The 24375-nt window shown below is 34.1% G+C and overlaps 1 protein-coding gene across 8 annotated transcripts in view; it reads left to right on the top strand.

The window, feature by feature from the left end:
- The first annotated feature begins 10456 nt into the window (after positions 1-10456).
- The window catches only part of LOC149579640 (Metallopeptidase M24 family protein), a 290429-nt gene continuing 276510 nt past the window's right edge, over positions 10457-24375 (top strand). For 5 of the 8 annotated variants that reach the window (XR_016352550.1, XR_016352548.1, XR_016352549.1 and 2 more), the window contains exons 1-2: positions 10464-10713; positions 13652-13768. Coding sequence is in view for 3 of the 8 variants with exons in the window: in XM_089786206.1 (XP_089642332.1) it covers positions 10651-10713; positions 13652-13768 (180 nt within the window). In the remaining 5 variants the exon portion in view is untranslated. Of the gene's footprint in view, positions 10714-13651; positions 13769-24375 lie in introns of all 8 variants that reach the window. The other 3 variants (XM_089786206.1, XM_089786207.1, XM_089786213.1) reach the window with 3 other exon arrangements.

The following is a 24375-nucleotide window of genomic DNA, read 5'->3' as shown; positions in this document are numbered from 1 at the left end:
CTTTCATGTGGTTTTTGTTATCTGTGTACTTTTGATTTTGGGGTATAAGTCTTAGATTTCCTTATAACCTATGTAGATCATGGTCTTATCTCCTATCTTGAGGAAGTGGACTATTTATGGCCCCACATGGTTGGGTGGTAAATATTTATGAGGTACCAATTGAGTTTTCATGGATGACTTTATATGGATCCTTGTTGAGTAGCTATTGAATATTGATTCTTGAAGTCTATTTGTTGTACTTTTTTGGAAGAAATCTATGTAATTTTGTAATGAAAACTCTTGAAGATAGTTCATATGTATATGTATTATGAATTGTAAATCTATATAAAAGGGTAAAGGGTATCTCTAGGAGAAACAAAGGGAATTCTGAACACAGTATTATTTTATAAGATGAATGAAGTAATGATGTTGTCATGGTATTACATTTCCTTTATATTTAATGATGATATTGATAATATCTTATAATGAATAAAAGAACCCTACTTCCTTCTAAATGATAATGTTATCAAATGAATGATCAAAGTATTACTGAATTGAATATGAGGGATAAGCACGTGTAGTTTATGGCTTAAATATATTAATGTGTCCTTGATGTAAGTTAAGTAATTGTATTTGATTTATAAGTTTGTGGCATTAGTTCTTAATTTGGAAATAGTAAAAGTAGTTGAAGTTGTTTAAATATTGTTTGTATTTAAGAAATAAATGAATAAGAAATCTTTTCTTAGTGTTCATTTTTATACACTAACTCCTTTAAGGTCACGTGTGGAACTTGCATAAAGACATTAAGTCCTAACTAAGAATATAGATCTATTAATTTAAAACCCAAAATAATACAAAAAATAAATGTATGTTAGGATGGATAGTGTATCAAATTATAAGTGGATATAAAACTGATAGATGGATTAAATTAAGAAGTAAGGATGAAATGTTAGAACTGAAATTAAGAGCACAACAATTAAGGAATACTTGTTAAGTTAGTTGGATGACAAAACCTAACTCTTAAATTTGGAAAGTAAGTAATGTTGTTAGGGAACCTATAAGGACTCTTACATCTATGATTAAGGAAACTTAGAAAGAAAAAAGATATTTAAAAAAAATATTCACCATACTTATTAACATTTGGTCTTGTCCTCCCACGTTCCTTGGCTGGGCATTACACAAATCTAAAGGAAATCAAGGGGGAATCCATTCATTTATGAGAGAGGAAAGTATGCAATTATGAATATAAAACTATGGAGAACAATGTGGTTATAGATAAATGGAACTTCATTCATAATATCAAATCTCTAGAAGAATAGATGAAGGAACTAGTGCAATATTGAGGACTGGAAATATAATCCCATGTGATCTAGGAGACATTATTAGATGGCGTGTCTCAAAGAAAAAGACATACAAAGTGAAATTTGAATAAAAGGTTAAGGAGGTTGCTATATCAAAGTGCGACTAGAAAACCAAACTCCTATAGAACAAACATTGCTTGTTAAAAGCTAGTCTTTGCATGGTTGGCAATACAAAAGAAGATTCTTAGTAGAGATAGATTTGTCAAATTGGTATATATGGACTAGTAATACATGTGCTATGAAAAGATAACCTATGATCACTAGACTACATCCTAATGGGATGCCCCTTTAAATATTTATGTTGGAGGTTTTTCATGACTAAAATAAATTGATAATGCCCATTCCCTCACAGCATTGAGGCCTGGTTCAACTTGTGCTCCCAAAATGGAAGAAAAAATTAGTATTTGGAAACTTCTTGTATATTATTTCTTCCACAATTGCATGGAAAATTTAGAAGGAGAAAAACATAAGAATATTTCAAGACAAGGAGATGGAACCATAATTATTATCAAAATATTGAGGGACAAATCACAAAACTAGTTAATGAAGCTACTAGAGCTAAAACACTCAAGAAAAAAAAAATCACAAATTGGGATGAAAATTTGACTAAGGTATTCATAAGATTGATGATCCAATCCATATATAGAGCTAGTGATGATAATTATTTACAAAGAATTAAAAGGAAGTAAAATAGTTACCCCCTAATCTTGGGTGGATCCAGGGAAATTTTGATAGTGCATGTTTTAGTAATCTAGGCCTAAGTAGTGTGGGATGCATGGCTATGCATGGTCATGGATGACTTGTGGTTGAGAGGTATGTATCACTAGGATAGGAAATAAATAACATACCAAAGTTCCAAGAAACCATAATGAGCCTTCAACAAGGAGTGGAGATGGCAACCAACCACACTCATCAGAGGAATTCTCCCATCATTGTCAATGCCAATAAAAAAGATGACACCCTAAATTATATTCTTTTTCAGTAACCTCAAACAACAAGAGATTTGCTAAAAAGCTTTGAGGATTTTTAAATCAGTCATATATATAGGGAGGGAAAGGAGCTGACAAATAAGTTGGCAAATGAGGTGGTGAAAAGAGTAGGCAATTAAATTTTGGAATCTACCAAGAGAGATTAATAGAATGGATGTTCATAGATCAAATGTTCAAAATTCAATCATTTATTGAGTGAAGTCTTATTCACATATTATCATATGTACTTTGCTATGATAATATGGTGACACAATATGTGGTGTACTTCAGATGAATGTGTTAGGCATCATGATAGCTTAGTAATGCAATATGTACACAACAATTAGAAATCATCAAGGCTATATTTTCTCCAGATTTGAGGTGATGTATTGGACATACCTAATTTTAATGCGTGAGTTGGCCCAATCATGATGAGTGGTTATTTATAAAGAATGGTGAAAGACAACTCAAATATAACTTGCATTTGAATAGACTGGTGAATTTTGGAGCAACCAAATTCCTAATCCTTTTGGGATCAATGAAAATGCAATTATTATTCTAGGGGAGGTTTTTGATGAGTGTTTGTTGGAAATTCTAAAATTAGGACATTTATTGGTGTTACATATAGTAAAAAATATATAAGGGGATGAATTCTTGAAGACATATCATTGTTATAAAATAAATACCAATGTTATGACCATATTTTTGGCCAAGTTGTTATATATGGGGGTACAAAGGCCAAAAAATAGTGACTTTTCCAAACAATACTTAAAGATTTTTTCCTAGGTGAAATTGATTTGACCTTGGACAATGTGGATGAAAATCTACTCATCCGAATATTGAAAAACTACTATATGTCATTAGGCAACAATGTGGAGGTGACAAAATTTCCATTATTTGCATCCTTTAATTGAAGTTGCTACAATCTTGAAGGGGGCTCATGAATTGTAACATCCTTTTATGGCTACAACTTGTTGACATAAATGAGGAGCTAGGAGAAGAATGGGTGAAGACATATATGGAGAAAAAGGTTATGCTAGTAGAGATTGAGAGTGAGAGTGAAGAGGAATGAGGCTTGTGTTGAGTTGAAGAGTTGACAGAGAACAACTTCAAGGGTATTGAGGAGGTGGTGGCTCACATGGCTCATGATGCCCATGATTGTGACTGTCTAGTGGTGGTCCATGCCATGGTGAACATAATTAGAAGGGATGACGAAAGTGGTTCCTACTAAGTCTCTGGTAAATGGGGAGGCACATTTTATTTTTGTGCCTTAAGCAAAAATATGGGTGGATATAGGATTTTTTTTATAATACTTTAGAAATAGAAAATGTACATGACCAAAAGCCATTTTGGGATGAATATAATAAGTAGGAGAATTACCAGTTATAGCCATAAGTTTTCTAAAAATTCTAATGTAAGAATACTGATATATTACATTCAACCTTTCTGGGAATGGTCCTTATATTTTTCATGACATAATATTAAATGTTCTTGGAGAATGGTGAGTGATTCTAGAAATCATTTTATTCCTGATATAAACTCGCTTAAGGTAGTAATGTTAGAAGAGCAAACTTCTTTTCAATGTGTGTCTTTTATCCACATACTTGCCTCTCTTTATTGTAAACCCAATAGGCATGTCCTTGGAAAGGATATGACCCTTTCTAGGTTGGCCCTCTATAAAACACCTTCTCCTCTACAAATCTGTGGTCTTAACCATGAATTAATAGTTAAATGTTAATTGACTACAATAATCAAATACATGGCATATAAGTATGCCTAGCAAATCAACAATTTGCTCTAGGGAGATGTATTTATCATGAGGCTATATAAAAAGAACTTACATGCATTTTAGATTTGTCTAGCCTAAAAAATCAGATCATTAATATGATCAAGTTATCAAGATTTAACGCTCCCTCTTAACTTGATAATATAAATGAGAGGAACATATCTAGAAACATTTTTAAGCATAGATTTGTACTCTATATCTATCTGATTCTTCTAAGCATGTAGTATCATGGTACACATGATATTTTTCATATTACTAAACCTGTAATATGAATTATCACTAATACTTGTGATAACAATATTACATGTGATTGAATACACAGGATAAAATCCATAGAATAATTAAATTATTCCTTTATCCAAGTTGTAACTCAGAGGTACGTCTTACAACCCTACATCACAATATGATCCTGGGTTAAGATCTTCCAGTACATAGGATAAAATCCAAAGAATGATTAAATTCTTCCTTTATCCAAGTTGTGACTCATAGGTATAGAAATGTTTACATCATAATGTGATCTTGAACTCATCTAGATCTAACAGTAGTTCTCTACTATTTGGTACATTATCTTAGAGATCATCATCTCCCATAATGTCTTTTATACAGGTGTTCATTATCTCGGAGATCATCACCTCTTAGGTAATGAATACAAATAGTAAAGCCCATAACCATCACTAGCTTGACAATAATAATTTTAACACAAAAGTATTTCATTAATAATTAAAGACTACAAATGTATTATAATTCAACCATACCAAGTCTTTTTCTAAAGTTATCTATCTTCACTCGAGAGAGAGGTTTGGTAAGAATATCCGTTGTCTGATCTACAGTGCAAATGTATTCTAACTTGATAGTTTTCCTATCTACCATCTCTTACATAATGGTAAGGAATTTGAATATGCTTGGATTTGCCATGAAAAACTAGATTCATAGAAAGCTCGATGGAAATCTAATTATCATAGTGAATGATAGTGGGATTCATGGGTTGATCAAATAAACCCACAAGTAACTTTCTAAGCCAAACTGCTTCCTGAGAAGCAATTACAACTACAATGTATTCAACTTCTGTGGAACTCTGTACTACTGATAACTACTTTTTGTATATCCATGATATCATTGCTAAGCCTAAACTGAAACAACATCCTAAAGTTCTTTTCCTATTAGTACTACTTCCACCCCAATTCAATTCTATGAATCCATGTAAGTTTAAGCCAACTTTCTTATACTCAAACCCAAGGTTAAGAGTGCCTTGTAAGTATCTCATAATGTGTTTGACTGCAAAAAGGTGAATCTCCTTTGGATCACATATAAACCGACTAAAGGCATTAACAACATAGCAAATATCAGGTCTTGTATTTACCAAGTACTTAAGAGACCCAATCATTTGTCTGTAAGGAGTAGAATCTATGGAGGGCAATTTTTTTGCTGCTTCCTTAAGTTTGTGTAGATTAGTCTCCATTGGAGAAGACATAGGTATGCAGTTCCACATTCCAAATCTCTTCAAGATGTCTAATGTATACTTTCCTTGATTAAGTATGATGCTGTCAGAGTTCTACCATACTTCCAATCCTAGGAAGTAATGAGGGAATCCTAAATCTTTCATATCAAATTCCTTGATTAGATCTTTCTTGCATTGATCTATAAGATGATCATCACCTGTTATTAGTAAATCATCAACATATAGTATCAAAATTATCATATCATCTTTATCCCTTTTATAATAGAGATTTGGATTAGCTTCATTCTTAGAGAACCCTAAACTGGTGAGATATGTATCGATTCTTTCATACCATGCCCTAGAAGCCTGTTTAAGCCCATAGAGAGCTTTCTTGAGTCTGCATTTAAATATTTTTGGATTATGAGTTTCAAATCCTTCAGGTTGTTCCAAATATACCTCTCAAGTAATCTTTCCATTCAAAAATATTCTTTTCACATCCATCTAATGTACTCCCCATCCCTTCGATGTTGCAATAGTCAGGACTACTCTTATAGAGGTGTATTTGATAACTGGAGCAAAGGTTTCTTCATAATCAATTCCTTCCTTTTGAGAGAATCCTTTGGCTACGAATTTGGCCTTATATTTTTCAATGTTACCATCAGCAACATGCTTGATCTTAAATATCCACTAAAAAAAAAAGATTTTCCCTTAGGCCTTGGAACAATTTCCCAAACATCATTCTTAATAATGGATTAGTATTCTTCTATCACGGCATCCTTCTAATTTGTATGTTTGATAGCATTTGAAACATTTGTTGGTTCTGATTTAGATAAGTTACTCATGTTTGCTACATAGCTACAAAATCTTTTGGGTCTTTTGCTCTCTCTAAAGGTTCCAAATGGTGCAACGAAGTCTTGTGCTTCCTCTATAGTCTTAATAGCCCAAAGTGGTCTTTTCTTGGGATTTTGAGCTTCCTCAAGATTAAGGTTTTGAATCTCACCTTTGAATTCTTCAATGTTCTCCTTTTGAAACTCAGGATCATGATTTTCTTTAAAACTAGGTATATGTGAAGGATCTTCAGAACTCAAGGCTCTTTTGAATGCTAAATCTTTTTCAAATATTACATCCCTACTAAGTTCAATGTTTTTCTAACTAGGTATGTAAACTCTATATGCTTTGGAGGTTTCACTATACCCAACAAAAATGTCTTTCCTTCCTGAAGGTTCTAACTTAGTTCTCTTTTCTTTTGGAACATGAATGTATACAGGGCACCCAAATATCCTAAGATGACTTATATTTGATTTAACCTTAGAAAATACTTTTTCATGAGTTTTATCTCTAAGGCGGGAGTTAGGACTTTCGTTTTGAATATAGACAATAGTACATGAGGCTTCTACCCAAAGATAAAATTCTAAGTTTAGATCAAGTATCATAGCTCTTGTTGCTTCTATAATTGTCCTAATCTTTCTTTCTGCTACCCCATTTTGCTGAGGATTATATGGAACAATATACTCCCTCTTAATTCCCGCTTCTTTACAAACAAATTTAAAACAAACATGAAGTATATTCCCCTCCATTATTAGATCTAAGAGTTTTAATTTTATGTCCTGATAAGTTTTCATTTAAGGTTTTGAATTCTTTAAATCTTTTAAAGATTTCTTCCGATTCTTTACATTCCAAGAAGTAAATCTATGTCTTTCTAGAGAAGTCATCCATAAAGAGTATGTAGTACAAAAATCCTTCGAGAGAAGGAACAAACATAGGTCCACATAAATCTAAGTGGACTAATTCTAAAACATAGTTAGTTTTTCTAGTGCTATTTTGAAATGGACTTTTGGAGTTCTTACCTAGTGCACATCCTTTGCATATGCTTGAATGATCCTTGTTCAACTTAGGTAAACTAGTAACCATCTTCTCCATAGTTGATAAGACTTTGAAGTTTAGGTGCCCTAACCTTCTATGTCACACTTCACTTATATCAACAACTTCATGGATCAAGGCTTGTATAGATTCTATATTCAATCCATACAAGTATCCCTTTCTTTGACCAATCAACTTTGATTTCTTAAATGAAGAGTTCTTAGACTAGGTCATTACTTTACCGTCCATGAATGCAACGTTATGTCCATCATCTTCAAGTGTTTTAACATAGATTAGATTCCTCTCGATTCCTGGTACATAGAGTACTCTTTTCAGATGAAGATAAATACTTGACTTTAGTTTTAAGGTGCAGTTCCCAATTCCTTTGAAATAATGAGTGCAATTATTACCTATGGTAACTTCATCATTAACTTCTTTTGATATTGAGTCTAGTACTTATTTGTATCATGTAATGTGACAAGATGATCCACTGTCAATTACCCATGCTTTGCTTGATACTTCATTTGATAGTGCTAAATATAATACACATTTCTCAGGATCATAGTTTTCCTCTTTCCTAGTAATGTTTGTACAGTTTACTTGTTGTTTTGTATTCTCTAGGCAATTTTCTTTATAGTGTCCAAATTTCTCACATTTAAAGCATTTTACTTTGGAAAAACATCTTTTAGATTTGTCATTTATTTGATGAGCCTTCTTCTTCTTGAAGTGCTTCTTCTTACCTTTGTAGGAATTTGTGTTGAGAACATGAAGTTCTTCATCTTTAGTTTTCAAATTTCCTCCTTTCTTGAATTGCTTAGATTCTTCTTGAAGGCAATCTCCTTTAAGTCTATTGAAGTTTTGAAGTTTGTCTCTAGCACCTACTCCTTGTAAGAATGTTTCCCATGAATCCGATAACCCATCTATAACCATAAGTGATAGCTCCTTGTCTTCAATTATGGTCCCTATACTTGAAAGTTCATCTCTTAGACTAGCCACTCTTAGGAAGTATGAATTCATAGATTCTCCCTTCCTTATCTTTATATGATTTAGTTTCCTTTTTAGTGCAAGAGTTCTAGTTGCATTGTTAACCTCATATACATTTAATAATGCACTCATCATATTAAATGTCATTTGATGTTTCATTAGCATAGGTACTATTTCATTTTTAATTCCATTTAATATGATTTTCATGGCTTTCCTGTTTCCTTTAATCTATTTAGTTTTATGAGGATCAACACCAGGTTGCTTGGATTCCTTATCAACAAACTGTATTGCATCACTGTCTTCAAGAGTCATCATAATTTTGAATTTCCAAACAATGAAGTGTTCTTTTCCATCAAACCTATTTTCGGGTCTGATTGTGCTGGCCATTGAAGGTAGAAGGATGTTGCTAGATATTTTTAAATATGAATTTTTAATTTGTAGATCCTAAGTTTGACAACTTGGCTCTGATACCATGTAAGTTTTTTGCAAATTATAATGTAAGAATACTTATATATTACCTTCAACCTTGCTAGGAATGGTCCTTAGATATTCTGACAAAATCTTAAATGTTCTTGGAGAATGGTGAATAATTCTAGAAATCATTTTATTCTTAATATAAAATCGCTTAAGGTAGTAATGCTAGAAGAGCATACTTGTTTTCAATGTGTGTCTTTTATCCACATACTTGTCTCTCTTTATAGTAAACCCTTCATAGGTCGGCCCTCCATAAAACACCTTCTCCTCTACAAACCGACGGTCTTAACCATAAACTAATAGTTAAATGTTAATTAACTACAATAGTCAAATACAAGGCATACACGCATGCCTAGCAAATCGATGATTTGTTCTAGGGAGATGTATTTATGATGAGGCCCTATAAAAAGAACTTACATGCATTTTAGATCTGTCTAACCTGGAAAATCGGATCATTAATATGATCAAGTTATCATGATTTAACAATAGTAAGGCAGGATTAGAAAATCAAATATTAAGGTACTTTAAGACAATTCTAAAAAATCTCTAATTATAATATAATCATTTTTAATATCAACACAAAAGATACCTCCCTTAACAACTATTAACTAAAAAAATATTATACACTATTTTAATTTTTTAAAACTATTTTAATTTAAAACATAATAATTAATTGGTATTCTACCCCTCACGTAAACAATGTAGCTTATCCAAAATGTACTATTTTATTTTTTTTCAATTTTTTTACTATTTTTTATTACAAAACATGAAGATCATAAAGAACAAATGCTGAAAATCTCCAAAAAAATCTATTGTATTTTCTATTTTTAGTACTTGTTGATAGATTGTGACACTTTTTGGATAGCTCCACTTAACTAGTGATTAAATTTATATTTACAAACCAATTACAAGTTGCCACTTTTCTATCAATTATATATTTTATGTTTTATTTAACGAAAGTGTAATTTTTTTAAGTCCATAATATTGAACAATTATTTATTGGTCATTTGGTTGGCTAAATTCTTTGAAGTTTTATTGTGTAGACTTTAATCACTCCTTCCACATTATTTTTGGTAACATTTTCAAAGTTTTTTAGTCTTATATTAATTATATATTAAAATTTTAAATATATAGTATTTTAATATTTTTAGAAACACATTATTTTGTTTACACATTTTAGTTTTTCTTAAAATATGAATTTTATTGATCATATATAATAAAACAATATAATAATAAAATAAATTAAGATTTAGAAATAATATAAATAAAATTAAAATAAATATTTACATCAAATATAAATTATAATTTTTAAATAATGATAATAAAAATTAATTATTATTATAACAATAGTAAAATAAATAATTATAATTATGTATTTGATTATTTAATTAAAAACATATTTAAGATACTTTTTAGAATTAATAATTAGATTTTCAATCTTAAAATTTAACTATATTAATATTATTAATTTATTTTACATTACTATATTTTTGTTAATAGTGTTTACTACAAAAGGCAAGTACTTAGCCACTATATAGTGGCTTTTAAATTTTAGTAAATGTGTAGAAATATAAACTAACAATACCCATTAAAATCAAGATACTATACTCGTAAGACAACATAGACAACTTGCGAAGTTTCTTTTACATCTCTTTAAATTGGGTATTCGAATACAATACCACCAAAATTTACGAGAGGCCAAATTAAATATGCAGGCTACTCTTTTCAATCTGGAGTTGCAGAAAAACACGTACAACTCAGTTTAAGATCGGAGCGAACAAAGAGCATAGAAGCTCAACAATGGCGATAACATTGCGGAGGGATGCTATCAAAGTTCTTATGAACCAGATCAAATACTATGTGGTAAGTCCATTAAACCTGTTTACATTTCTCCATATGTATATCGAAATGCTTTAACATAGCTTTGCTTGACATCAACATTCACAACAGTTACATTAAATTCAGAAGTGTAGTTATTTGAAGTTCCTTAACATTGGAGCTTATAATTTCTCATTGCTTCTTGTCTAAACATTGTACCTTAAACCCTTGAACCTCAAATCTCATTCTCATTTTCAAATCCCAATTAGTCAACCTGGAGATTACTTTAAATCGTACATGTCAGTGGTGGACAGTAGGAAATTATTTTTTAATGCAAACAGAGGAGGTAGAATCATACGATTTCTTATATGTTAGTCTCCAGTTCAGTATTTTTAATAGAACTAAACGATAAGATATTATCCATTTAAGAATTTTCAGTTGGACATGTTGCTTAGTCGATGGGGGTTGGCGTATGAGCAGTGGATTACGGGTAATGAAGTTGTAGCGCAGGCAGGGGTTGATGTTGTTTTAGGGGTACTGTGGTGCAAGACAATGAGTGGATTATTCGTAATGAGCTCTTGTGGAATTGTGGGAAAGAACAGCAGCTGATTATATGACAATAACTTGGTAGAAATAAACAGGACCCGATGTGCAAGAGGGTAAACAAGTTGCTAAGGTTGTGATACATATAGGTTTTGCGTTGTATGGTAAGTAGTAAATACGGAGAACCTTGTAACATACAATGAAGTGCAGCAGTTGATCTATTGGTTTCCATCTGTGTTTTAGGATAAAAGCTGCCACCAGATACGTGCCATGAAGATATCATTTATTTATAGTTTGGATCTAGATTATTGATTCTTTCTATCTATATCTGGTGGCATAGGAGTGACAATTAATGCTACACTAAGCACATAAGCATAGAACATTGCATACACATGAGTAATTGTAATTAAATGGCACCTGGTGTTTAGGTCATGCAAGGTCAAGCTGGCGTCCTGGTTTTTTCTATGAACTGATCAACCCCAATTTCTTGAAATTTTTTTCATAATTTTATCGATTTTTCTTTGGGGGACCAAAGGCCTAATTTCGGGGATGGTGATGGAGGGAGGCACAAATGCATATGGTAATTGAATTTTTTTAAAAAGTATACGTATACAATTGATACTAAATAAGAATCTTAGAATTTAAATGAAAATTTTAAAAATGGCTGAGTAAACTAATAGACTAGTCAACTACTAAATAATAATGTTAGAAATACATTGGGTTGGTTGCATCAAACATTTGAATTTTGAAGTGAGCATTAACAAGGAAAATGTTGAATTTAAAATTGATCATATATTCAACTTTTCACAATGATAATTACAGTGACAAATATTCAGATTGACAAAGTGGCCTGATGTGATACCTTTAATCATCCACAAACTCTTCATTACTAGAAATGTTTGATTCCACATGCTCAAGCTCTTCCAAACCAAATGTGACCATCCCTGTTTTTGTAGCATCATCATGGACTTGTCCTGGCTCCTTTAACTCTAGATCTCATTCTCATTATGATGCTGGACTCTCCTTGTCCACATGTTGTGATCAGTGACATGCATGGCACCATGTACAAGCACACGGGTCGATGCTCTCTTAGAGGTAGGCCTGTTCCTCTTAATAGAGTGGATGAATTTAGAAGGAGAACAATCCTCTTAGCAGTAGAGCTAGAAACTTGCGATAGCAAACAAATGGGTAGAGAATGAATATGATGCATATCTACTCTCTACAAATCTCTTACTTAGATGTCTGAAAGAGTGCACGTGACGTGTGGTGGTTGTAGACAAACAGTTGCACATCTCTAGCACCATTAACAGTTCTTTTGATCCCACCAATTTTTCAATTTCGAGTGCATTATACATGGCATGCACACACTAAGGAGTCTACCAAATATGTACACACATTGGTTGCATTTATTGCTAGCATCACATTTTGTGTCTCAAGCCTCCTCTATGGTATCTTTAAAGACCTGAAATTAAAGTTGACATCCTTGTGATGTTCTAAACAATTGCCAACCCGCAAAATTAAGGGCCCTTTGTACATGCAATTATGATGTTGATTGCCTAATGCCTATCAACCTATCCATGAACCGGCTCTACTCACCTCCCTCATCCTATAGGTTGGGCTCCCATCCTTCCGAATTCTTTGACTCATATGAACACCCTCAAATAGATTCTTCCCTGTTTTATATTATCGAGGGTTTCCTTATTTGAGAATTCCACTTCCTTCTTTCTCTGCTGGTTCTGCCCTTTACACCCCTTCTGCATTGGTAGTCTGCAGAGGTAATGCCCTCCCTTGTCGTCAACTTGTTAACTTGTTCTCGCACTGGGCAAGCAATCAATCTGCATCCACATCCCCTTGCTACCCAGAATTCCCCAATTTCTCCATTAAAATACTAATTTTGCAGTAGTTCTTATCAAAGATTGTGGTCCTTAATTTAGTCTCCTGTGGTTCTTATCATTTCTGGGCTGCTTTTATTTGTGATTGCTTTTGTGATCCTTTTTCTGTTTTGTTGAGCTCTTGACGGTAATGAGTTTCCAGCTTCATAAATTGTTGAGTAGATGGAAGACAGCATGTCAATATTTATTTGAAATTCACTCACAGTCGAAAGGAACATAAGGATAGTTGATTTTAGCTCTACGTATTTCCTATTTTCCAATTTTGTATGATTCCTCCCTATATCTTTTGTGGTAAGTTCTGAATATCTTCAGAAGCTTTATTGAAGAAGCATAGCTATTGAATTGGCCTTCTAACGTTGGTGCGTTATCATGCTTTTAATGATTATGGTGCAGCTTATACCACTTCTTCAGGTTATTTGTAGGCTTTTCATGCCTTCTAGAGGGGACAAGTAGTGAAAAAGTATCATTTGATTGGAAAAGGTTGGTGTTGATGTCTATAATTTATTTCACTTACTCATGCTTGCCTAGACTGAATTTTGAATTTCCAGGCTGGAGAGTGCTTTCAAAGTTTAGGACCTGTTTTACATGATACTCTTAGATACAGCTCAAATGCAACTCAATATATTTTTGATGCTGGGCAACCCACTTCAGAAACACATCCGCAGGTGAGATTTATTGCATTGAATCTAGGCATTGTTAATGTTATTACTTTTCCTTGCGTTTCATATTTGCGATAATGTTTCTTGGCACAAACTTCTTTTTCAATCCATATATTTGCAGCTCCGTAGAAAGTTTTGAAGAACCACTTTTTCTTGCTTATTTTTATGATTTTCATTTTAATTCAACTCGTAGGGGTGAACTGTAAGATGATATACTGTTATAGCAAGCAGTAGCCTTTCGTGAGCCATGCAGGATATTCAACATTTCATCCTTCATATGCTCTTGTATTCGTTACACATACAGTTGCTTCTTTTCGTAGCCTCTTTTGTGTTGCTTTGTACTGAATCCCAAGCATTACTTTTGTCCACCAACTCCTTCTGATGGCTAATTATGGAGGTCAAGTATGTTGCGATTTAATTAGCATCCTCAGAGAAAATATTTTCTAATAAAATTTCTTGACAAGCTTTCATTAGTTCCTTGTAAAGCTTCAAGTTGATCGTTATGCTGGAAGAATTATGTTTTCTTTAAGACAATTTTCAAATCTATGTAATAGGTGTCAAGATATTGTTTTACCGGTATAAAGCAGTTAGGTGCATACTTCAAATCTACACAAGCTTGAAGCATGGTGGGGTTTAAGTTTGGGTTGGCATTCTTCTGTATAATTAATCAAAAGTACCGCCCATTTGGATTTGGTCTATGAAACAAGTTCAAAGTGAGGTGGTGATTATTTTTGGGCTCCTAGTCCTCTTTTATGTCATTGATAGTAAAGTACCATCCATTTTAATTTTGATCGATCAATTTGCATGAGGCCTAAAAGATGGAACCTCCCAACGTTCTTCTAGAGGTTAGGAACTTCTTAATTAAAAAAAAATATAAAATGTGAAGAAAGCTTGCTAGAGGAAGAATGTATGCATGGAGTTTGAGAGAATTGGATGGCATACTTCAATGAGAGTGACTTGCATTTATTATTGAATGGGAAGTTACAAGGTGGTTGTAACTTGAGTTGATTCTTAGACATAGCCTCTTTGATGCTATTATGCCATTAACATAAGAAATACACGTCTTTATACAAAGAGCATTGTAATAGTATATTATATCTTATTCCCCCTTAATTACAAACCATAAACAATTCTAGTTTTGACCCAAACTATGAAAAAATAGAATAGCACCAAAAGATTTAGTCCCAAAATAATAGATTGTTCTTGACAAGTGCAGTGACAGAGAAATATCATTGATGCAGTTCAATCAGAAAAGTAGTGATGATGAATTAAGTATGTTTGTTGTGAGCATGATCATAACACCAAATACAATTGGAAAAATCAGGAAACCAAATGATCATATTTTTTGCAAAAAATTGAGATTTTTAATTAGGAAGTTGTGTTTAATAAAATGAAAGAGTTCTCAATAGCATAGAGATATAAAAGACAAGAAAATTTAGAGTTCAGCCCATGAATTGTGGAATATATTTTTTGTCATTTATGTACACATCACTGATTTCATTGGGTTGCACAATGCATATTACATAGTGCATGAATAATGACTGGATGCTAATATTTTAAATTTTTTCAATTCGAATCTACTTTGTACAAAGTCAACCTAGAAACTAAGTACAAACTTTAAAAATTTTGACATACCCAATGATTCATGTTGCTATGAAGATAGCTACAAGAGGTAGTAGAGTCTGATGATGAAGCTCTCGGGTCAAAGTGTCTCTTAATTCATTCAGCTAAATCACTATCAAGATTGGCCTCTAATAAGATTATCAGAATGATCAGGATCAATGAGGATATCATGATTTGCAATTAAGTTTGAATTCGGGTTGATTTCAAGCTCAATTGGCTGGTCTTCCTTGATGGTTCTTGGCCTTTTCCATATCGAGATTCTATTGGACAATTTGAAGTGAAACAAAATAAAAAATTATAATTTATAACCCTGATTGCAAGTATTTGAAAACTTGAACTTTGATATTTCTTTAGCTTAAGCTAAGGTCATGGTGAATGCACAGACTTGCAATTCTTAGAATATATGTGTTGAAATGCACTCCAAATACATTCACATACAAATGGACTACATGGCTAGCTGAAAATGTATATGACCATCCATTGAAGATTTTGGGCTTTTTGGCTGTAAAATCACAACATTGTGTTAAAAAACATATTATTTTGAGATTATACCATGTAAGATCTATTGGAAAGATTAACACCTTTAATGTACATGTCTACAATATAGAGAAATGGCAAAGCTAATCGATTCTACTTGGTTTGAAGGTCTTCTTGCCTTGCATGACAACTATACTTGAGAAAAATAAATTCTAATGTCTTCTCTTATGTTGGCAGCTTTGCCAAAACTGCATCCTATGCTGTTGGGGTAGGGAACATTTTCTCCATGCACATTAGTAAGCCTTGCATGACCTTAGCATCATCTTCGAATGAAGAGCTATAGAACAATGATGGATTCAAATACTATCTAATGACATGGAGAGGCAAGTGTATTTGTTGATCTTGGTCTTCTATTGGTTATATCATACAATGGAATGTATTTGTCTCTTTTATCTTTCATCTTATCTCCCATCACCTTCTTGACCCTATTTGTCAAGTCATACAAATAGCTCACTAGATATATAATTTCATCCACTAGTCTCAAAACTTCTTCTGGAGGTTTTGGAAATTTGATCATCTGTTTTGCTACATCCTAAAAAGTTCTAGAAAATAATGTACTTTGTGATTGTTCTATCATTGATTTAATTGGTGAAATTAGACTCCATCTACTTATTCAGAACAAATATTGGCTTCCAATTCATTTTTTGTTAGCAAAAAAATTTCAATACAAGAAAACACGCTTTTAACTTTTTTATTCTTGTTTGAGTTAGCTCCTTGCCTTTGTGAAGAAGTGCAAACGTCCACGAAATTGTAGATGGACTTGGTAATAATGTGAGTCTTGTGCAACACCTTCTTTGTCCGTGCAAGTTTTCCAATGTCCTCTAGGGTTAGATTAGGTTAATGTGCCACACATGGGGAAATATATATAGAGAGATACTTTTCCATCAAGTGTCTCCTCACAAGGACACAAGTTGATGCAGGAGCATCCTGGGTTGCCTTGTTATCCTGCTCATTTTGTTCATCCTACAGTTGGTGCCGAGTTACTTCCTTTATGTGCCGAGTGTTTCTTCATGTGCCGAGCATTCCTTCATGTGCCGAGTTGCCAGTTTCCAGTGGATGCCGAGTGATGCCGAGTGCCAGTTTCCTAGTGGGTGTTGAGTTATCTAGTGGGTGCCGAGTTGTCTGTTTTTTTTGGTTCTTAGTGGGAGCCGACCTGCATATTTAATTTTGATTATGAATTTAATGATAGGTACTTGTGTCGGCCTTTCTATTATGTAATGTTCTAGAATGTTCTGTAAGCCGTTTTGGCAAGTATAAATAGAGTGTTTAGGCTTAGAGTTAAGCAGAGGGGGAAGAAGATTAGAGAGAGCAGAACTGAAAGTGCGAATTTGCAGTTGGATTTTTGAATGTGAATGTATTTTGTAATTGGCCGTAACCCAGAAGGCCTTACAGCTGGGCATGTATGGTGAATATTTGATGAGTTAATAAAAGATATCTTGTTCTCTCTCCTTGGTGCTGTGTTTGTGTTGTGTTTTCCGTTGTGTTAACTCTCGCAGGGTGGTTTGGATAGCTGGGTGTGCCTTTGGCCCTAGTTATTTGTCCTCTTGCCTGCGTCAATTGGTATCAGAGCTTGAGGTTCGTCCTTGTGGAGATTGGATCGTGTAGAACCCTGATTTGGATTTGGTTGTAGGGTGGCAGATCTGCGGATTTGACCTATAACTTGTAGAGGGTTACAATCTTGCAGGAACCTGATTTGTAAAGATGGTTTGTGGTAGAGGAAATAATGTTGATAATGCTATATTGGATCAGTTGAGACAAATTGCAGCTAGATTAGATGCTGTGGAGATAGCCCAAAGGAGAGGAGCACATCTTGATGATGTAAGTGATGATGAAGCAGTAGCACCAAACCATAATCCAGAACCTGAAGAAGATCAAGACGAGGAAAGATTGTTGAGAGTATTGTCTAGAGCGAATTCAAAGCCTGCTGTAGGAGTTGTTCCTTATGATGGAAAATTGGACATCGATGCTGTGTTGGATTGGATCTCTGATATGGAGAAGTTCTTTGAGTATGAAAACACTCCTGATAATAGAAAGGTGAATATTGTAGTCACTAAGCTGAAAGGTCATGCATCTCTATGGTGGGAGCACTTGCAAACTGATAGACAAAGGAGAGGAAAGGAGAAGATCAGAACTTGGCCAAAGATGGTGAACAAGGTAAAGAACAAATTCCTTCCTGCTAATTACCAAGTTAGCTTGTTGAGAAAGATGCAAAATTTGAAACAAAAGGACATGATTGTAAAAGAATATACTGAGGAATTCAATAGATTAGACATCAGATTTGGACATGTGGATGATGATGTTGAGAAAATTGCAAGGTACATTAATGGATTGAGATTTGGAATACAAGATGAAATAAGTTTTGTGAAGCTGGAAAGTGTAGAAGAAGCATATCAATATGCCTTGAAAGCTGAGGAGATCTTGACAAAGAAGCATGAACAAAGACATAGAGGTAGAGGTGGTAGATTCCAGAGAGGCAGAGGTAGATCTTATGGAGAAAGTGGTAGATTTGACAGTTCTATGCAGGATAAAGGCAAATCTGAATGGAAGAATGATGACAAAGGCAAGACTGAATGAAAAAGTGGTAATTCTTACCGAGGAGGCACTAATTCTTATCGAAGAAGAGGTAATTCTTATTCTAGAGGTGGATTTCATGGTAATTGTTTTAGATGTGGCAAAGAAGGGCATAGATCCTTTGAATGTAGATCTTCTGAAGGTGGGCAGAATAATAAAAATGCTATGATTCAAGAAGACATTGAGAGTTCACCAAGTGGACTTGAGGCTGGAGAAAATTTGATGGTGAGAAGAACCTTATGTAATAAGGGAGGTGATGAGGAACCTGTTTTAAGGAGAAGTCTTTTCAAGACAAGATGTAAGATGGCTGGAAAATGCTGTTAAGTGATCATTGACAGTGGAAGTTCTACAAATCTAGCATCAGAAGAGCTGGTTACAAAGTTGCAGTTGTAGAGGCTGAAACATCCCAAACCCTATCGTGTTTCATGGATCAAAGATGAGCATAAGATATTGGTAAGTGAGCAATGCCTTGTGAAGTTCAAAATTGGACATTACTTTGATGAAGTTTTGTGTGATATTATGCCCATGGATTGTTGTCATATTTTGTTGGGTAGACCTTGGCAATATAATAGATATGCTGTACATGATGGAAGATTGAATCAATATGCTCTTTCGGTAAATGGGAAGAAACAAACATTGTCGCCTTTGATTGAAGTTCCAGATGAGGTTAATTGTACTGCTATAAAATTTTGCATGGTTAATGAGAAACAATTTGAAAAGGAAGTGAAGAAGAATCAGGTTTGTTTTGCTATAATTCCAAGAAAATCGAGTTTTGTCAATGGAGACCGAGTGCCAGAAAACAATGTTAACCGAGTGCCAGTCAGTGGTGACCGAGTGATAGATGGTAGTATTGACCGAGTACTAGAAGAAATTGCAGAGTTGTTGAATGAGTATAAAGAAATTATTGTTGATGATATTCTTGATGGTTTACCTCCAGTAAGAAGTATAAGTCATTGTATGGATCTGATTCCTGGAGCTAGTTTGCCAAACAAAGCACCATATAGATTGACACCTGCAGAGAATGAAGAACTTAACAGACAAGTGCATGAGTAGTATTGACCGAGTACCAGAAGAAATTGCAGAGTTGTTGAATGAGTATAAAGAAATTATTGTTGATGATATTCTTGATGGTTTACCTCCAGTAAGAAGTATAAGTCATTGTATGGATCTGATTCCTGGAGCTAGTTTGCCAAACAAAGCACCATATAGATTGACACCTGTAGAGAATGAAGAACTTAACAGACAAGTGCATGAGTTGTTGCAGAAAGGTTTGATCAGAGAAAGCTTGAGTCCATGTGTTGTACCTGCTGTATTAGCACCTAAAAAAAATGGAGAATGGAGAATGTGTACTGATTCCAGAGCCATTAACAAGATAACAATGAAATATAGGTTTCCTATGCCGAGGATGGATGACATAATGGATTGTTTGAGTGGAGCAAAGTATTTTACCAAGATTGATTTGAAGAGTGGCTATCATCAGATCAGAATCAGAGAAGGTGATGAATGGAAAACTGCTTTCAAGACAAAAGATGGTTTGTATGAATGGTTGGTTATGCCTTTTAGTTTGACTAATGCACCTAGTACTTTCATGAGGTTGATGAATGAAGGTTTGAAAAGATTCTTGGGTAAGTTTGTGATTGTTTATTTGGATGATATTCTGATATTCAGCAAGACTAAGGAAGAACATCTTGATCATATTAGACAAGTATTGCAGAGGTTGAAACAGGAAAAGTTGTTGATTAATCCGAAAAAGTGTTTTTTTATGCAAGAGGAGATTGTGTATCTAGGATTTGTGATTTCAGCTAATGGATTGAGGATGGATCTTGAGAAGGTTAAAGCAATTTTGGAATGGGCTACACCTGAGAATGTGGGCGAGGTAAGATCATTTCATGGTTTGGCTAGTTTTTACAAAAAGTTTATAAAAAATTTCAGTGCTGTTTGTAATGCTATGATTGAAACAATAAGGGGAGATAAAAAGGAATTCAAGTGGACACATGGAGCTAATAAGAGTTTTGAGACTTTGAAACAAAAGGTTGTTGAATTACCTGTATTGGCTTTACCTAATTTCAACAAAGTATTTCAAGTTAAATGTGATGCAAGTGGTAATGCAATAGGAGCTGTATTAAGTCAAGAAGGTAAGCCTGTTGCTTTCTTTAGTGAAAAGTTGAATGATGCTAAAAGGAAATATTCTGTGTATGATCAAGAATTTTATGCCATTGTTCAAGCATTGAAGAAATGGAGACATTATTTGATGCCTAAGGAGTTTGTGTTGTATACTGATCATAAAGCTTTACAATACTTGGGAAGTCAACATAAATTGAATCAAAGACATATGAAGTGGGTTGAGTATTTGCAGAGTTTTACATTTGTGATCAAGCATAAGAGTGGAGTTACTAACAAAGTTGCTGATGCATTGAGTAGAAGACGTTCTTTGTTGACTGAAGTGAAGGTTGAAGTTCTTGGTTTTGATGAGATGAAAGAGTTATATGATGCTGATCCTGATTTTTCTGAGGCATAGAGAGAGTGCAGAGCACCAAATCCGACAGATCACATAAGTAAGTATGATGAGTATTTCATTCAAGAAGGTATGTTGTTCAAAGGTATTCAATTGTGTATTCCTAGAAGTCCTATGAGGTTGAATTTGATTAAGGAAAAGCATAGTGGTGGATTAGCTGGACATTTTGGAATTGATAAGACATTGAGTTTGCTGAAAGAGAAGTATTATTGGCTGCAAATGTATAAGGATGTTCAGAAATTTGTAAAGAGTTGTGGAGTTTGTCAAGTTGCAAAAGGAGTGAGTCAAAATACTGGTTTGTATACACCTATTACTGTTTCTGAGAAACCTTGGACTGATATCAGTATGGATTTTGTTCTTGGATTGCCTAAAACAGTGAAAGGGTATGATTCCATATTTGTTGTAGTGGACAGATTTTCTAAGATGGCTCATTTTATACTATGTAAGAAGACATCAGATACTGAGCATGTTGCTGAACTCTTCTTTAAAGAGATTGTGAGATTGCATGGATTACCAAGAAGCATTATTTCAGATAGAGATAGTAAATTTGTTGGTTATTTTTGGAAGACTTTGTGGAAGAAGATGGGTACTGAATTGAAGTTTAGTTCTACATTCCATCCACAAACAGATGGACAAACAGAGGTTGTGAATAGAAGCTTGGGTAATTTGCTGAGATGTTTAGTTGGGAATAAGCCAAGTAATTGGGAGATGGTATTGGCACAAGCTGAATTTGCATATAATAATTCTGTGAATAGGAGTAAAAGGAAGACACCTTTTGAGATTGTTACCGGAATGCATCTTAGAGGTATATCAAATTTGAGAGATGTTGCTAGTGAAGAAAAGAAAAGTGTTGCAAGAGAAGAATTTGCTGATTTTATGGAGTCCTTGCATAAGGAAGTGAAGTTGAGGTTGAAACAAAGCAATCAGAAGTATAAGGAGAATGCTGACTAGTCTAGAAGACACCATGATTTTCAAGTTGGTGATGAGGTAATGGTTCATCTAAAGAAAGGAAGATTCTCAGTTGGAACATATAGCAAGCTGAAGATGAAGAAATTTGGACCTTGTAAGATTCTGAAGAAGTTTGACAGTGGTAATGCTTATGAAGTTGAGTTACCTGATGACATGGATATATCTCCTATATTCAATATTGCTGATTTGTATAAGTATCATGAGTCAGATGATGAAGTTGTTGTACCTGATGATTATCCTAAGAAACAGATTGAGGAAGTTGAACAGATATTGGATCAGAGAGTTGGCAAGAGTACAAGAGGAAAAGATTACTATGAATATTTGGTGAAGTGGAAGAACAGACCTATTGAAAATGCTTCATGGATTTCTCAGTTTGAGTTGGATTCAGCTCAGGTTGGGACATCTCAATGATTCAGGAGAATCATTTCTTTCAACCCCGGTTGTCTGATGCAGGAGCATCCTGGGTTGCCTTGTTATCCTGCTCATTTTGTTCATCCTACAGTTGGTGCCGAGTTACTTCCTTTATGTGCCGAGTGTTTCTTCATGTGCCGAGCATTCCTTCATGTGCCAAGTTGCCAGTTTCCAGTGGACGCCGAGTGATGCCGAGTGTTAGTTTCCAGTTGATGCCGAGTGCCAGTTTCCTAGTGGGTGCCGAGTTATCCAGTGGGTGCCGAGTTGTTTTTTTTTTTGGTTCTTAGTGGGAGCCGACCTGCATATTTAATTTTGATCGTGAATTTAATGATAGGATCTTGTGTTGGCCTTTCTATTATGTAATGTTCTAGAATGTTCTGTAAGCCGTTTTGGCAAGTATAAATAGTGTTTAGGCTTAGAGTTAAGTAGAGGGGAAGAAGATTAGAGAGAGCAGAACTGAAAGTGCGAATTTGCAGTTGGATCTTTGAATGTGAATGTATTTTGTAATTGACCGTAACCCAGAAGGCCTTACAGCTGGGTATGTATGGTGAATATTTGATGAGTTAATAAAAGATATCTTGTTCTCTCTCCTTGGTGCTGTGTTTGTGTTGTGTTTTCCGCTGTGTTAACTCTTGCAGGGTGGTTTGGATAGCTGGGTGTGCCTTTGGCCCTAGTTATTCGTCCTCTTGCGTGCGTCACAAGTGACAACATATTTGTAAGAAACTGAATTGCATTTTTTGGCCCTTACACACATGACCACCTTGTCAAACTGTTTGAGTAGAGATGCTTCAAATTTTGTCCTATTTGACGCATCTATTGATTTTAACTGGATTGGACCAATATTACAATAAACAAAGAAGTTGATGAGGGTATAATTCCTTGTATCGATCCACCCATCCAATATTATGATGCATTTAGTCTTTGTTCATTCTAATACATGTTTGTTATCACTATCCTTACTATCTTGTTTTGTGTTAATGAACAAATCAACCCTCATTGCCTTGTGCAATATGGGGCTTTGAATGTAGAACCTATAATTGCAATAGCATCCATCATACTTTGTCACCATGGAGACTTGGGAGCATGGAATTGCTGGCTAGAATATCACTAAGGAGTTTGCATTCACCTTCTTTGCTTGTTTATAAATGTTCTTCCTTCATCATACTCTCTAAAAAGTGTTTTGCAATCTAATGAAATAGATGTAATGAAATGTATAATGTTCCCTCCACTTGTGTTTGGGCCACTTGTTGGAGAAGTAGGGGTTGGCCCAGTCTCCCCAAAAGATTGATGTGCACTAGGTTGCCTAATGTAAAGTATCACCTAATTTTTTTTCTGTTTCTTGTCATTTTAGTCTCACCATTATAAATTGTTTAATAAACTTTAAAGAACATGTTGCATCTAAAATATGATATTTTTGGTGCATTTGGGCAAGTAGTGGTGCCATGTCTTGATAGTTGACACCAAATGCAATTTGAAGCGATATATGCCTCCATTGGTATTAGTCAAGAAAAATTTGCTTTGGGACCATTTTTTCCACAAAAAAATATGGGTGGGTCTCGCAAGATTTTTTTTCCAAAAATGAAAAATCAAGGTGGGTTTTCTTCAAACTTTTGAGTAAATGGGTTTTAACTGTTTTTCCTCAAGCGATTTTTTTTGCCAATTTTCTCACAAAATTGTGTGTGCTTTCAGCATGGCATTGAGGGTTTGATGATTTTTTGACAAAATTGTAGTGGTATTTTGGAGCAACTTCTTTGACGATTTCAGGAAAAATCATTGTTTTTTAGAACTTTTAAGTAATTTGAAGTTGATCTCAGTGTCTTTGGATAAAGGAAGGGATAGCTTTGTTACCCGACATTATGTTTGAATGATTATCTTAAACATGGTCATCTCTAGAAGTTCTGCAACACCATGGAGGGCCTTAGCAGTAGGCTCATGCTAGAGAGCATTCTAAAGAGAAGGAGGGCAGCCATCAAATGACCTGCAGATT

This window comes from Cupressus sempervirens, chromosome 1 (genome assembly GCF_028749045.1).
Source record: "Cupressus sempervirens isolate cs-2001-9-10 chromosome 1, ASM2874904v1, whole genome shotgun sequence".
Taxonomy (NCBI): Eukaryota; Viridiplantae; Streptophyta; class Pinopsida; order Cupressales; family Cupressaceae; genus Cupressus; species Cupressus sempervirens.
The sequence above is the reverse complement of the archived record's forward strand: the minus strand, read 5'-3'. Positions and strand labels throughout refer to the sequence as shown.